Source organism: Paramisgurnus dabryanus, chromosome 2 (assembly GCF_030506205.2).
Source record: "Paramisgurnus dabryanus chromosome 2, PD_genome_1.1, whole genome shotgun sequence".
NCBI lineage: Eukaryota > Metazoa > Chordata > Actinopteri > Cypriniformes > Cobitidae > Paramisgurnus > Paramisgurnus dabryanus.
Window position 1 is genome coordinate 48,802,280 of NC_133338.1, and position 15,618 is coordinate 48,817,897.

At 36.3% G+C, this 15,618-nt stretch overlaps 1 protein-coding gene across 1 annotated transcript in view; it reads right to left on the reverse strand.

Moving 5' to 3' along the window:
- Positions 1-910: 910 nt before the first annotated feature.
- The window catches only part of cpne7 (copine VII), a 74,658-nt gene continuing 59,950 nt past the window's right edge, over positions 911-15,618 (reverse strand). The window contains exons 13-17 of the mRNA XM_065261482.2: positions 15,125-15,179; positions 14,429-14,480; positions 12,312-12,445; positions 10,786-11,022; positions 911-5,667 (exon numbers count right to left, since the gene is read on the reverse strand). Of these exons, the coding sequence (XP_065117554.1) occupies positions 5,527-5,667; positions 10,786-11,022; positions 12,312-12,445; positions 14,429-14,480; positions 15,125-15,179 (619 nt within the window). The 3' untranslated portion in view covers positions 911-5,526. The remainder of the gene's footprint in view (positions 5,668-10,785; positions 11,023-12,311; positions 12,446-14,428; positions 14,481-15,124; positions 15,180-15,618) is intronic.

The window sequence follows — 15,618 nt, forward strand, 5'->3', positions numbered from 1 at the left end:
GACAGAAGTGCAAACGTTACAACTTACCCCATAGGTGGGGTTAATTGTAACAGGCAGGGGGTTAGTTGTAACACTTGCTAAAAATTAAGTTTGCAGGAAAATATTTCAATACTATTTTGTCTATATACTTGATGGTTTATGTCTATAATAAACAGGTATTTACACTATTCATCCATCATCTAAGTTTAATTCTAAATGGATACAAACGTCTAAATATGTAAGAAAAAGCAGCACAATTATGGCAAAAAATGAAAATCCATGTCTGATTTTAGCCATTAATTTCATTATGATTTTAATTTCTGACATTACCTTATTCAATCAATATTAAAGATATGAACAAAAATACATTTTGACACACGATTTTTGTTAAGACAGGCACATTTATTTTGTTGGTAGCTAGCAATCATTAGTGTGTTGCCTATTTAAAACAACGGCAAGAATTGCGGTAACGTTAGCGGTTTTCATATGGTTAGTGCTGAGGGGATAGTTGTAACACATAATATACAAAATTTTCAAGCCTACCAAAAAAGTTGCTAAGAGCTGCAGACATATTTCAAAATGATGCTACGTTTTAGTCAACAAGACACTGATTAATATGACATAGCATTGGTTTTAGTATCTTACAGACCCAACTCAGAAATCGACTTACATGCCACCAAAACACTTGTTTATCAATAACTCTATCTTTCCATAAATTTGCAGGAGATCGTCTTTTGGCAGCGTAAAAACAATACCGGAAAAACAAATCGCTCAACCCCGTGCAACAATGTAAACAGTTCATGTTACAACTAACCCTGCGTTAGTTTTTGCCCCGTGCACCCCTATATTCTATATATATGAATTTTTTAATGCATGTATACTTTGAGATATCGCTCTTCTTTTTAATGCACAATGACATCACCACCATTAGTCAAATTATTAAATAATTTATTCATGTTGATGCAGAATTATGAGTCTAGACTACAGGGCTGGTGCAACGGCAGACTTGCTTTCAATGAAACACTGAAAATCAGACAGGTACATTTCAACACAGAGAAGTGCATGCAATAAATCACAGCTTTCGAAAGAGATCCAAATAAAAACACATTGCTGAAACAGGTTAGACTAAACAGGGTTAAATGCTGAAATGATTCCTCTTGCTTCTTGCAATACAGTGGCTTAGGCAGTAAAGTGCAATAATTTAATAAGGATTTATTTCTGGGCAAAATAATCCGTCCATTTTGTCCTTGATGTTATGCAGCAGACTTTCTCCACAATGTCTTGAAGCAGCCGTAATGTAGCTTAATGACTCAGGTGTCTGAATATAAAGCTTTGTTCCACCAGAAAACTGGTAATGATCTCACCAAGAAAGAAAATACCACAGTGTTGATGATCCACGTGACGTTCCAAGCACGCTCTGTTCTTCTGTTCGTGTGCATGAAGAAACATCTCCTCCAAACAAGAGGGAACCGTTTCAGCGTTTACCCCAGGATACACTGAACATGCAATGTAATTCATTTGGAAAAAAATGAGCAAACGGGAAAACGACAAATTAACAAAAATGCAATGTACAAGATCACAGCGCTTTGCAAAAGTCAAATAGGCTAGATGTACAGTAGAAAGACATTTTAGGTGAGAAATCAAATCCAAATCTGGCAACCCTTGTTTACATAATCAGATCACAACTGAATGATAAGCATTGATGCAATACTGGCATGTACGTATGTTCTGCATTTACTGCAGATGGAGAGAGCAGAATGCTGTAGGAGTTGAAACCCATTCATGCGCTTGAATAGAATATATACGAAGCACATCAATGGAGACGTCACCATGCATATGACATTTTTCATTTTAAAGCTGTCCCATAGTCTGGAAAGCAAGATAATCCCATGCTCAAAACCATAGATGGCATAATATGTGGCATATTTTAATGGGTAACAACCTAAACCGTTCATGGTACCGGGTTCATAGCAAAATGTACAATCATTTTCCTATTATTTTCCCAAAATAAAGTACATTATAAGCAAATAACATTTCCACAGTTTTCATGTTAATGCAACTATTTGAAAAAAAAAAACTGTACAATAAATACTCACTGCATGATAACCTGAAGTTTCTGTTTTGATTGTATAAAAGGTTGCAATTTTAGTAGGAAATTTCGTTTTTTACCGTATAATTGAATTTCCATTCATAAGAACGTACCCATGGCTATTAGGAAGTTAAAAAATTGTGATTGTTATCACTGTTTTATCCAGTAAAATATGAGAGAAATGTCTAAATATAACCATTCTTGTTTGTTATCTACATATACAATATTAGTATTTGTGTTCATGCACAAGCCACCCGTATATGACATGGCTAGATTGTTTTCAGTTTACTGATGCAAAATGTATATATTCTATATATATATCAAAATGTATCAATAATTAATTTAGCATTTTTGTATAAAAATATCCATATTTAAAACTTTATGAACCATAATAACTAGCTTCCGGTATCGGACAATGATCTTTCATTGAGCTTCTATATCATATAATGATGGGTAGTACCAACGTTAAGGAGCATTATTGCCACCTACTGTGTTGGAGTGCCTTCTATACTCTGACAAGAGTGGCGTTAGATGACGAGAACGAGTTAGGTGGAGATAATGCACCTTAACGTTTGTGCTACCCGCCATTAAACGAAGAATAGTCCCCTTGGTAACTTTCAATAGCAGGGGACTATTTTTGGGCAGTCTGTAATATCATTGCGCCTCCTGCAGCCATGTTACGGAAGCAAAGTCCTTGATTATTACACCAGAATGAGAGTATAGTTCCTAGCCATATCTGCCTAGAAAATCACAACTTTTAATTTCCGTCGGTCTTAGTACACGATGTAACTACAGAAGAGTCAAGTTTCAAATAGGAAAAATATTAAGAAATTTCTTCGGTTATTTTTAGGGCGATGCTAATGGTCTATAGCCTGGCTCCGCCCTTCTACGTGCTTCCGTTTAATTTTTATTTCGATTCAGTACTACGTCTGGGGCTGCTGTGTAGAGTTTCGTTTTCTCCTGCAAAACTCTGCAGGTCCAATCAGCGAACAAAGGGGGGTGGCTAAGAACGATGACGTTGAGGTCGTGCGTCAGTTTGAGTTGTAGTTCAGTTATGGCAGCGGAGAAAGACGTGAGAAAAGCTATTCGGTCCGTTGTTGCAAAACCGCCGAATATACAGAAGTCAAAGCCGGAGCAAGAACAATGTTTGCTAAGTTTTGTTGGTCTGATCATTCGGACTTCTTGTTTCCGTCTGGTTTCGGCGCATGATATGCGTCACGACCACACGTTAGCGATTGGCTTTGGCAGATCCTGAGTGACTCTGGCCAGATCAAATAGTTTTAAACTTCAACAGAGGACCCTCCTTAATGGAAGTAATGGAGCGTGGCCAGACTCTCTGTACAAATGAAATAAATGTACAAGAGTCTGGTTGGACCAGGCTAAATGGTCTAATCAGATTCTATGGATTATGCTAAGCTATGCTAAAAGTGCTAGCGCCCAACCCGGAGATCAGCTGAATGAATTCCAAAACGATAAAAATCTAATATTTAACTCTAGGGGAGCTGGAAAGTGAGCCTTTTTTCTAAAAAAAAATAGTGGAGTGTCCCTTTAAGACCCTGGAGAATGCCTAGGAGGAGTGACGTAAGATGCGCATTTATGAAATATCTTTAAATAAAACAACAATCACGATAACAATCAGTTTTCTGAGTCAATTTACGTTATTTACAGCAATAATCTGACATTAAATCGATTTGAACAAATAATTAGTACTCCACCTCCCACGTGCCGACATCAACTATGTTGTTGAACCAACTTGGTTCAAACAACGAATGTGCGACGAAGTTACCATGTTTTGACTTGGTTGTTAGTTTCTCCAACTATGCATCCTACTATAGTGTTTCAGCAGTAATCTATGCCGTTGTTCGGGAAACGCACTCCAGGCTGGAAGCTAGTTATTATCATTGTTGGGGGTAACGCATTACAAGTAACGTGCATTACGTAATAATGTTACTTTTCTAAAGTAACGAGTAAAGTAACGCATTACTTTATAAATGTACACATTAATATTTGAGTTACTTTTTTAAAAAAGTAATGCAAGTTACTTTTCAGTTTAATTCATTCAATTTAAAAATAAAGTAATGTACTGAATTAAACTGAACATATTAACGTAGAATTACGCACTCTGTGCACCTGAGCGGGAACAGTTTGAGTCAGAAACGGAGATGGCAGGTCAGAGCTTGACATTTTTGCGATCATAAAACACCTACAAGCCCTGAAAGAGAACAAGCCTCAGCCAAGTAAGAAAAATTAACGCAAAAGTAACTTAAAAGTAACATAAGCATTACTTTCCATGAAAAGTAACTAAGTAACGTATTTAGTTACTTTTTGGGGAGTAACTTAATATTGTAATGCATTACTTTTAAAAGTAACTTTCCCAACACTGGTTATTATAGATTAAATATGGATATTTTTCTTACAAAATTTGAAAGATTTCCCTAAAAAGTCCTTTATTAACCCACTGGAGCTGCGTGGATTACTTCTGTGAAAGATGGATGCACTTTTTTTTGTCAGAAGTTGTTCCTTGGTACCTGTTTACTACAGTTATAAAGCTTGGAAGAGCCAGGACATTCTAATATAACTCTGATTGTGTTTGTCTGAAAAAAGATAGTGAAATACATCGAAGATGTCTTGAAAGTGAATAAATTATTGGATAATTTAAATTTTTCACCAGAGTAATCCTTTAATCTGGGTAAAACAACCTAACCCTAACAATAATAAGCAGATAATTTGTATGCAGATAGCTTTACTTTTTTCAAATCAGGTTGTTTAAAGCATTAATTTGGTTAAAGTTTGAAGCCAAAATACATGTTGGTAACCAGCTCCACACTTTGTTTCTTAGTTATAGGTAACAAGCAAACCTTACTGTTTATCAGCTTCACCAGTAAAACCAGTTAGTTGGCAGCTGGATTGACAATGATCACCATAAAGCAGCCTGAACCAACATAGACATTCGATCTGTTTTGTCAGCAGGGAGATAAGAAATTAAGCTCATATCAATAGTTCAAATATTAATACAATTCCTCACCCCATATCTATACATTAAGATGGAGTTAATGGTCAATTATGTTTATCTTTCAAGCAAAACCCAGTCTTTCATAGTCAACACACATGCTCCTCCAAGAGTCCAGAAATGAAAAGCAAACACAGGCAGGCAAAGCAAAGTCCCAAACTGCTCTGAAAAACACCGGGCATCTGTAAAAAGCCAGCAGGAAACAAAGCGCCTGTGGTCCTGATGGGAATTCTCTGTACTTTCTGGCTCTTTAAAGAATCTTACATGGGCAGATAGACAAGGCCTCCGGTTTGCATGCTGGGTGAGCTGTTGATGTCAAGGGCACCGAGATCCAAAAAATAGTTATAAGGAGAAAATGTGAACTGTATCGCCGGTCAGGTATCCCTGTCCCAGCTTCCCTTATCCAGTATTGTAGAGGTACACAGGGCTTCATGGGGTAGTTTAAGTGTTATTCGGGTGTGCTGGGGATGGAGTTGGGGGCAGAATTCAGCACCGGGTTAATTGGCGGTATCGCCTTGTGACTAAAGTACTCCACTACCTGTTTAGGGACCTCTGCTAGGACACACTTCGCAAGAGCTGCCGGTGAAGCCTGCAAAAAGACATACGCACCTTAATTGGTCACTACGAAGCAGGAGAAACATGAACAACAGTGTAAAAAACAAATCATTACAATCCGTGGCAAATTGGAATTAGGAAAGTACAATTGGTGATTTGAATTGTTTGGTTGAGAGCAAAGCAGCGTGCTGTTGGGTATTTAATGGATAGGATAATAACAGTTCGGAAGTATTAACACATTTTAAATCTTCATTTCTCTAAATTAATGATTTTATTCTGGCTGTGCACATTAGGAGGGAAACAAAAAGAGCTGTTTTTACCCAAATATTGCTTGTTTAATGTGTCTGAATGCATGCCTGATTCACTAAAGCACCATTCTATTTGAGGTTTTCATGGGTCCTTGAAAAATATAAAGGCTATAAAAAGTCTTCATGTTTGTAATAGTCCTTTTATCATTGAGGTTTTTTTACTTGCATCTGTCTGATTGTACTTAAAGGGATACTTTACCTCAAAATAAAAATGGATCAAAGATATTTTGAACAATGGAACTTACAATGGAAGTCAATGGGTGCTGATGTCAAGAGGAAAGGCATGCACATTTGAATTTTTAACTTGAGTAAAGTAAGTGATGAAAATATAAATTTTTTGGGTGACCTATTTTTTATACACCAAAATGTCCAGATATCCAAATTGTCAGTAATACTTTACAATAAGGGTGTTTATGTTAACATTAGTTCATGTATTAGGTCTAAAGTTTTTAGCATTTAGCGTTAGTTACACGGCAACAGCGTTTTGGGGTCCTGCAAACATATGAAAACGGGTTCCAAAGTACAAGTTGTTATTATCCTTTCCATGTAAATGGCAAAAACAATAATCTGTGAAAGCGATGATGTGAAACAAATGCGTGTTCCGCTTTTCGTCTACAGGCATGCGCATTTTCACGTACATACACAACAATAGCGAACTAAATGATTGTGTTTGTGTTGCTAAACGTTGAAGTAACAAACTAGCCTTTTCATCCGTCCTTGCAAAATTGCCAGCTTTGTTTGACCCTGTCCCAAATGGCGCACTTCATGTGGATTTTCGGTCTTGTGGCCTTAAATTGCGCGTGCTCGCTTAGGGGGCGTGCACACCAAAACTGTTACGCCTGCGGCCGGCGCATGTTTTCAATTGTTTCCAATGGAAGCTCTGCGTTTTTCAAAAGAAGAAAAGTTGGCACTCAGCTGAAAATACAGCTTGCATTCGGCATCAGCTGCGTTTAGAAGTTTTGTTGTGCACAACACCTTAGTCTACAAGGCCGTAGGGTGTCCCATCTGTCATTTTTACGCTCTGAAGTGTGCTCATCAGCGCCCCCTTTGCACCCTTGACGCGGTCTTCTGCGAAGCCCGCACTGCTGCAGGCTTCATGCACTTTACCAACCCAGAAATCCTTGCAAAAGAGCAATGAGACGACGGATAGGAGGAGTTCATACTGATGGGCAACTTCTCTTCCTATATTTTCGGCGTGACGCTCGAGCCTGTCACAAAATATGACTGCTGTGCACCATCGTGGACTCAAGGGTGCCTAAGGTCTGCACTACGTGATGTCACAAAATGTGGAACTCCACAAGTCCGGAGTGTGCCATTTGGGACAGGGCCTTTAAAAGCGTCTTTCTGCAGGTCACTCCGTCACTTTCCTTAAAGGCGCTCTAAGCGAATCTGTGTGACGTCACTTCTTTGTTAACGTTCGAAGTGTTGTCAAACAAAACGGAGCATAGCTAACTCCTCCCCCTCCGTGCTTTCTGAAAGAGTTGAATGTGCCCAACCCCCATTCCCAAATCCTTCTTGTCGTCTATTGGCTGGAACACTTTGTTATGTTTCATGGTGGTAGGTTTGACCACTTTGTTTTTGTTGCAGTTTGCGAAGCCTGGGCTATCTACAGAGACAGCGTTTTTTTTCAGTGTGCTCAGGGAACAGGCAGCTAGCAGATGGTGAGGAGATGTTTACTGTATGAAACAAAACATTTTTTATGCTCTGAAAACTCATGAATTTGCTTAGAGCACCTTTAAGGGCCTTTGGTAGTGTAAGTGACATCGTCCCCCCACTGGCCTGGCATGCATTATACATTATTTTAGTCATTTTCGCGTTTCCATGTAAACGCCGATCATTTTGACTAAGTTGACGTGTACATGTAAAAATTTTCTCAGACGCAAAGGAAAAACGGGTAACACTTTACAATAACAGTACATGAATAATCATGTACTAATACATAAATTAATAATCAGTTTAATATGAACTAATGATGAGTTAAGCTATTTACTAATCAATAACTAACTGTAACTATGTTATGAGTCATATGAATTCATGCATGAATTACACCCACCTTAACTACACATTAATACATGTTTGTTAGTTAATGCATTAACTAACACTTTGTGTACTCCATATCAAACAAGCTCTCTAGAAGAACGAAAATAACTTTTGTTAATGCAAAATGTTTAGGTTTGTAATGCAAAACTGTTTATATATTTGCTCCTGCAGCTGAGCTAAAAACATTGAATGGCACTGGATTTCTTGCAACATTTACAGTTAACCTTAATCATTAAATGTGCAATTATGGATTAATAATTAAAATTAGTTCCACTGCTGCCATTAAGAGTGACAGACGCTATTCTTTCTAAATTTAAATCAGTGTTAGCCTACAGACGATGGTTATTATCTTCTTAATATCAAAATGCACATACAGTATTTGTTTTGTTCTTCTTTTAAGCCATTATTACCCCTTCCAAATGTCTGACTAATTTTCACATTTGCTCCTCTCCTTTAAAACCACCAAAAATTTGGATTTTGATGAGCTGAATTTGTATAGAATGTGTAATTGATAACTTTTTAACAGTGTACCCCTCCAAGAAAAGTCATTGTGTAGGGCCTACACAATAATACATTAACAAGTCATTAATTTATGTTAGTTTATGAGTAGTTAACGATGAGTTAATAATGATGTGCCCCTTCAAGTAAAGTCATGACCTAATCATACATTAACAAATCATGAATTTTTGTTAGTTTATGAGTAGTTAACGATGAGTTAGTAGTGATGTGCCCCCTCAAGTAAAGTCATGACCTAATCATACCATAACAAATCATGAATTTATGTTAGTTTATGAGTAGTTAACGATGAGTTAGTAATGATGTGCCCCCTCAAGTAAAGTCATGACCTAATCATACATTAACAAATCATGAATTTATGTTAGTTTATGAGTAGTTAACGATGAGTTAGTAATGATGTGCCCCCTCAAGTAAAGTCATGACCTAATCATACCATAACAAATCATGAATTTATGTTAGTTTATTAGTAGTTAACGATGAGTTAGTAATGATGTGCCCCCTTAGTAAAGTCATGACCTTATCATACATTAACAAATAAAAATATAAGTTACCCAGAGGCAGAAAGTGTTTTTGATAGGTGGGCATCTATACATCTGCGGGCCAGAAAAATTCACATACTTTTTTTAACTTGCGTTAATTGGGAAGATAAAATGACTGTGTTTTGTACATTTTAGATGGAATTACGTTATTCAATCTAACTGTATTAGAATCGGCCGTCTCTCAATCAGAAGGCTGCATCCTCCGGAGGTCGGATATGCAGGCTGCATACGTCATTAAGCTTGGTTTATTTCAATTAAATAAGCATAACATTCGCAAGTCATAAGCATATTACAACGATTTACGATGAACTATTTAAGCATTGAGCATTTATTTAATTAAACGCCCGTGGCTTACCTAAGCACTGGTACTGAAATATAGAGGACCCAGAAGCAAAAAATATCAACACTGCTTTATTGAAAATCAACTTAAACAGTCCAGTCGGGCCGTCGAGTCGCGAGCCACCAAGAGCGAGTTAACTTTAGTGTTGCTGGTGTACACCGTTTTTATTTAGAAGTCTTTTCTTTACCGCAGTGATCCACACGTTCACACACGAATCTGCTACTCAGTGCAATCTAACCTACCGCGCTCTCTTCAAACCCGCCTCTTCCGCTCTAGATGACAGCAGCGATTGGTGGACGGAAAGCAAGACATTACCGTAATAAACCATATATTGCCAAAAAGCGCAATTTGTTTTCTTTAGGAGCAATTCTAATTTTTTGATAGTTCAAATGGTTGAAGAATTACGGTTTGAATGAAAAAACATAATGTATTTCCATGAATCTGATAGGGTGGGCAAGCTGTCAATCCACCCGTAGATCTGCACCTGGCTGAACGCTGATCCTGATACAATGCGAAAAATTAATTAAACAATAATTAAAATAACATAAAGATAACCTTTTAATAGCTTTCACAAATAAACTGGTATGATTGACGGTTTGATGGTCTTTATATGAACACTACACATTTGGCATTGTGACTTTGGTTAACATGTTTGTCATTTCTGAGGAATAGTCAGAATGATTTTAACTGAAATATTTTGACAGCGCCAAAAGCAGCAGACCACAAGTGTAACGAGCGGACAGCCTGTTGTAGGCCGTAACGTTTACATCCACCTTCCTTTTGATTTTGCAATCTACATTGACAAGCACACAAAAATAGAGAACAATTATCTTACATAATAAAATATTTTAACTACCTGCTATCTTGGTATTGTGAGCACATGAATTTGAAAAATATCTTTTGTTTCTAAAATTATAAGTGGAACATTTTATGCATCTTTATTTGACCTCAAACAAAGCATCAGATCCTGCAAACCGTTGGGAACCACTGTTCTAGAGCATGTTTGATTTCGGTTACCCAAAGTGTTAATTAATGCATTAACTAACAAACATGTATTAATGTGTAGTTAAGGTGGCTGTAATTCATGCATGAATTCGTATGACTCATGACATAGTTATGGTTAGTTATTGATTAGTACATGGCTTAACTTATCATTACTTCATATTAAAGTAATTATTAATTTATGTATTAGTACATGATTATTCATGTACTGTTATTGTAAAGTGTTACCGAAAAACGTTTATGTTTTCAGTACAATAGTTGTCATGTAAACTTAGCTTTAGTTTAAATAGTTGTATTATTAGGTCATGTTAGGTCATCACACTATGCAATTTCTATGATCAAATCATTCTTTTAATAAATACACTAAAACACATTTCTTACAAGGGGTATCAAAAGTTTAAACTGACCGTTTTAAAATCTCTGAAGGGCACAAACTGTACAATGTCTCTCAAGACGGGTTCTCCTTTGGGTGAACGCAGGACTCCATCATCCCCATCAAGAATCTCCATATCCGTGAAGTCTGCATTCCCCACTCCCACAATGATGATAGACATGGGCTGGTAGGACGCCCTTACGATGGCATCCCGCGTGTCGGCCATATCTGTTACCACCCCATCTGTCAGGATCAGCAGGATATGATATCGCTGTCAGAGAAAAGAGTTGATATTTAGGCATGGAGCTTTCCTTTTTTTCAAATATTGCAGTGCATGTCTTATAAATGTACCATAAACAGTAGAGCACAGTGATACCAATGCTATGGTCTTGGGTAGAGTAAAATGCATACCTTGTATTCAATGCATGTTGGATAAAGCATCTACCACATGTAAATGTTACCATTTCCTTAAATGCTCCAAAATGACTTGTGATAAAAATAAGACACCATTGTAATTTAGACAGTGGGCTAAAAGTAGCACTATTTACCAGCCTGAGCATCCCAGGGGTCCCAACAACATTAGGGATGCAAAGTCTATAGTTTGAATGAATGTCCTGGTTTCTGACCACCATTGATCTGTCTGAGCTCATTTACAGAAAACCGATCTTTTTGGGAAGGGGTGATCTAAGAATAAATAATAAATGAGGATCATGACAAGGTCATTGTGTATGGGAAACAGAAATGAAACATGTAGATGACTGGCTTTCAAAAAACCCTTAAGGGCAAATGTTTGACCAGGGACCATTAAATCACTTGTAATGTTAAGTGACTTAATTGGATTCGAAAATGATTGCAGCAGCTTTAATGACCAAAATAACCCTCACGATAATCAGCAGATTAAACACTTTAAGGTTTTTGTCTCTCTTTAATGTGATTTAAATATAAAAGGTGATACGCACGATGCAAGGACAAACAGAAAAGAGTTGCACTGTGTTAAAGAGAAATAATTCACCCCTAAATACTATATGACACTATACATGGTGTTTAAATGAATAAGGTAGGGCCTGAAGGTGAAAATAAGATCTGGAAATATTTTTTTTCTTTCAAAATGGTCGTAGGAGAGGCTTAACACCTTAAATGTTAATGAGGAGGTCAAACCAAATATTGGTATATAATCAAATACATTTATGCATTTGGCAGATGCGTTTACACAGTTCATTACAAGGTATACATTACAATATTGGGATTGAATCCACAACCATTTGTGTTGGTAATGCAATGCTCTATCACTGAGCCACAGGAACGCAGAAAATATTATTATTTGACACAACCTGAACGTCTCAAAAGTAACAACTGCCTCCTGTGCTCTATGCACTAACTTTGTGTGTAAGTTATTACCCAATTCGCTTAACTCCTTAACCGAATAGGGGTTCTGAAATAAAGACGACGCATGCAAGTAAACAACGCTGAGCAATGAATAAACAATCTACTGGCCGCAATTTAATTTAAGTGAATTTCCCCCGAGTCCCGTGCCGTAATGATAAACTCAAAGATACTCACAGAAGCGTCTTTGATGGGTTCTTTCCCAGCGGCTAGCTTTGCTATTCTGTTGATGATGGGAGCCACGTTAGTCGGACCGTACAGCTGGATCTTAGGGAGGCAGTTTTGATAGGCTTCCACGACCCCCTGGATCTCTGATCAGAGAAAAGGGGGACACAGCTATCACTTCGGCTCTGGAAGCTTCTCTCTTGCTCTCAGACTCTTCTGCTTTCTGAAAGCAGTGCTTGAGGATTGGCAGCAAAAGTGGCGATTTTAGACTCAAACTATAGTGGAGAGTCTGATTTGGAGGTCTTCGCTTATGCAGAAATGTGCAGGGATTGAAGCCATCCCGAGGAAAATCCTGTCCACGTAAATTTACACTTCTTAACTGTAAAAAGACCTTCAAAAGCTTCATGGATTCTGCTTTTTTACAAAAATGTGCTATATGCTGAAGTACCGGCCTTTTCTCACTGACATGAATGATGAGCTGAGCTAAACCATGACATAACTTACTGTACTATATACTTAATTATTATATAGGTTACACATTTCTATGTCCAAAAATATTTTTTAAATATATGCTAAATGCATATTGTAGTAAGAAAATCTTAATTAAATATATTTTTGAATTTTTTAAATATATTTAGTTTTAACCTTCAAAATGTATTTCAGGGGCACCAATTTAATTTTACAACCTATATGGCGAAAAATGACATTTTTCTGGCCAAAATATAAAAGTTTGTATAAAATGTATAAGTATAAAATGTATACACTGTAAAAAAATCTTTGCTGCCTTAAATTGTCTTTATTAAATCAACTCAGATTTACAAGTCATGTCAACTTACTATTATTTATCTTGAAAAGAGATTATTTGCTACAACTTATAAAATAAAGTTGACTTTTTTGATTATATTCAACTTATCTGTAGTTATAACAAGTCAGCTCTAGTCAAGAAAATAATAGTAAGTTGAGATGACTTAATTAAGGCAGCAATTTTTTACAGTGTATGTATAAAATATACAATTATATTATAAAGTATATTTTTGCAGTTTAAAATATAACATTTTAACCTTTTCAAACCTGTTGTTTACTATGGAAGGTGTTTTTGGACTTTTTAAAATTAATTAATTAAATTATAAAATAATTAATTAAATTATAAAATAAAAAAATAAAATCGCAAAATATTTCCCAAATTTGAAAATGAAATGCTAAAATAAAAATTAAAACATTATATTAAATTATTTCATTTTTAACATGATGAAGCATCATTCCGGCCAAATTAAAAAAATTAAATTAAATTGATGATTTGACATTTAATTTTCAATATCATTTTGAGTCAAGACTGACAATATTAAAATAAAAAGGCAAGCTTGAAAAGGAATCTGTAAATACATTTTTTAAAAGGCTTTTTATTCATGCCCAAGCAATAATAGGGACAAAATTAAAATGTAAAGTTCAGTTTTAATTTTATGTTCTGTGTTTCTTTTTCATTTTCGTTTAAATTTTTGTGTTCATTTTTATTTTCAACTTGTATGCAAATTCAATGTTAATCAGTGGGTGGGGCTTACTTGATTAAAAAAGGGGATTGGCTGAAGCAGTGTTGCCAACTCAGTGACTGTGTTGCTTGCCAACTTAGCGACCTTATTGCTACATCTAGCGACTTTTAGACCCATTTAGCCAAACTTAGCGACTGTTTGGATGAATCTTAGCTTCACATCTGTACAAATAGGCTACTGTATCGATTGTACTGGCCAACGAGTGCCGGGTGGCGCTGTCACGGCGAAATGTGCGTCTGCCCTCTGTGCATGGAGCTGGGCATTGAGCAACATTTAGACTGTAGGAGCTGACGCGTGGATTGTTTACATTTCAAAGGAGGAACAAACATTAAAAGAAGCTGGTCCGCTGTATGTGCGTATTTTTACACATCTGATCCGGTTTGTCATTTTTTTGACCCAAAGGGTTAGCATTTTCTTTTTAAGTTTAAGATATATAGGATGTCAAGCATCATTATTAAAATGATTGGTTTGAGAGAATAATATTTCAGGTGCCAGTGCAGAGCAATTTATTTTCCAGAGCTGAATGATTTTTTCTGCAATGGAAATGCATTGATCAGCATGCCAATTTTCAATTGCTCTTACCTTCACATTCATCGTCCTCCGGGTTGAAATTGATGGCAAAGTCATGGGACACCTATAAAAAGCAGCAAGCTGCAATTAGACATTTTAGCTTATTTAATATGCCAAAAAACTGTTAACTAAAAAAGAAAATAAATCATGTGTGTGTCTGTGTGTGTGTGTGTGTGTGTGTGTGTTTACATACTTTCTGCAACATTATGCATGTAATAACCTAAGATTGCTGCTAAAACAAAATAATATCTTCCCTACAGTTTCCCTATTGGAGGCAACTACCGCTGTGGCTTCCTCTGGTGCTCCCTTCGGCATACTTTTCTTTGCAATTGATTTTCTTTAGTTGACTATTTAAAATATAACTTTTATTATTTTTTTAAAAGATAAAAGACCTAGTAGCTACTGTAGTGCAAATTGCAGTAAATTTTAGTCTGTCCTTTATACAAAGATCACATATAAATGAAAAGGTCTTTTATTTCAAGGTCTACAGGGAAACAGTTTTATTTTGAACAAATGTATAATACATTACTTCCCTGAAAGAAAAGCGGTGACTGTAACAGAAGAGTGGATTAAAAAACACTTTGTTTGTAGTATAAAATATAACAAAAGTTTATTCTGTGAGAATATCAGGTGGGAAAAACATAAATTGCTGTCAGCCTTGAAATGGGGTCGCGTTTGCAAAGGTTAAAAACTGCTCATCTATCTTACCTCATAGTTAGGAGGAATTCTAGCCCCAAAACCCAAAGCAGAGAATCGTTTGTCACTGTCACAAAACAAATACATAAATGAATACACAAGTAAACAAACTATCAATAGTAAAGCATTTAACATTTCATCTCATGTGTAACCATAGCCACAGTAAGTCTAAGAATATACAAAGAGGTAAAGGTAAAAAAAATCAAAAGTTTAGTTTGATGTGCTCACGCGAAACCTTCATGTGCATAATTTTTTTTTAAAGTTTAGTTTCGCGTGAGCATGTGAAACTTTCGCGTGCACACGTGAAACTGTCACTTTCACGTGCGCACCCGATAGTTTCACGTGCGCACGCAAAACTAAACTTTAATTTTGCTTCATGTCCCCATAGGGGCTCTGTAAAAAGTGTTTGTGCTGGCTTAAAATTTTGAGTTAATTCAACTTAAAAATATTAATTTACTCAACTTTTTAATATAGCTTACGTGGCTACAACCTTTCGGGTTTTATAA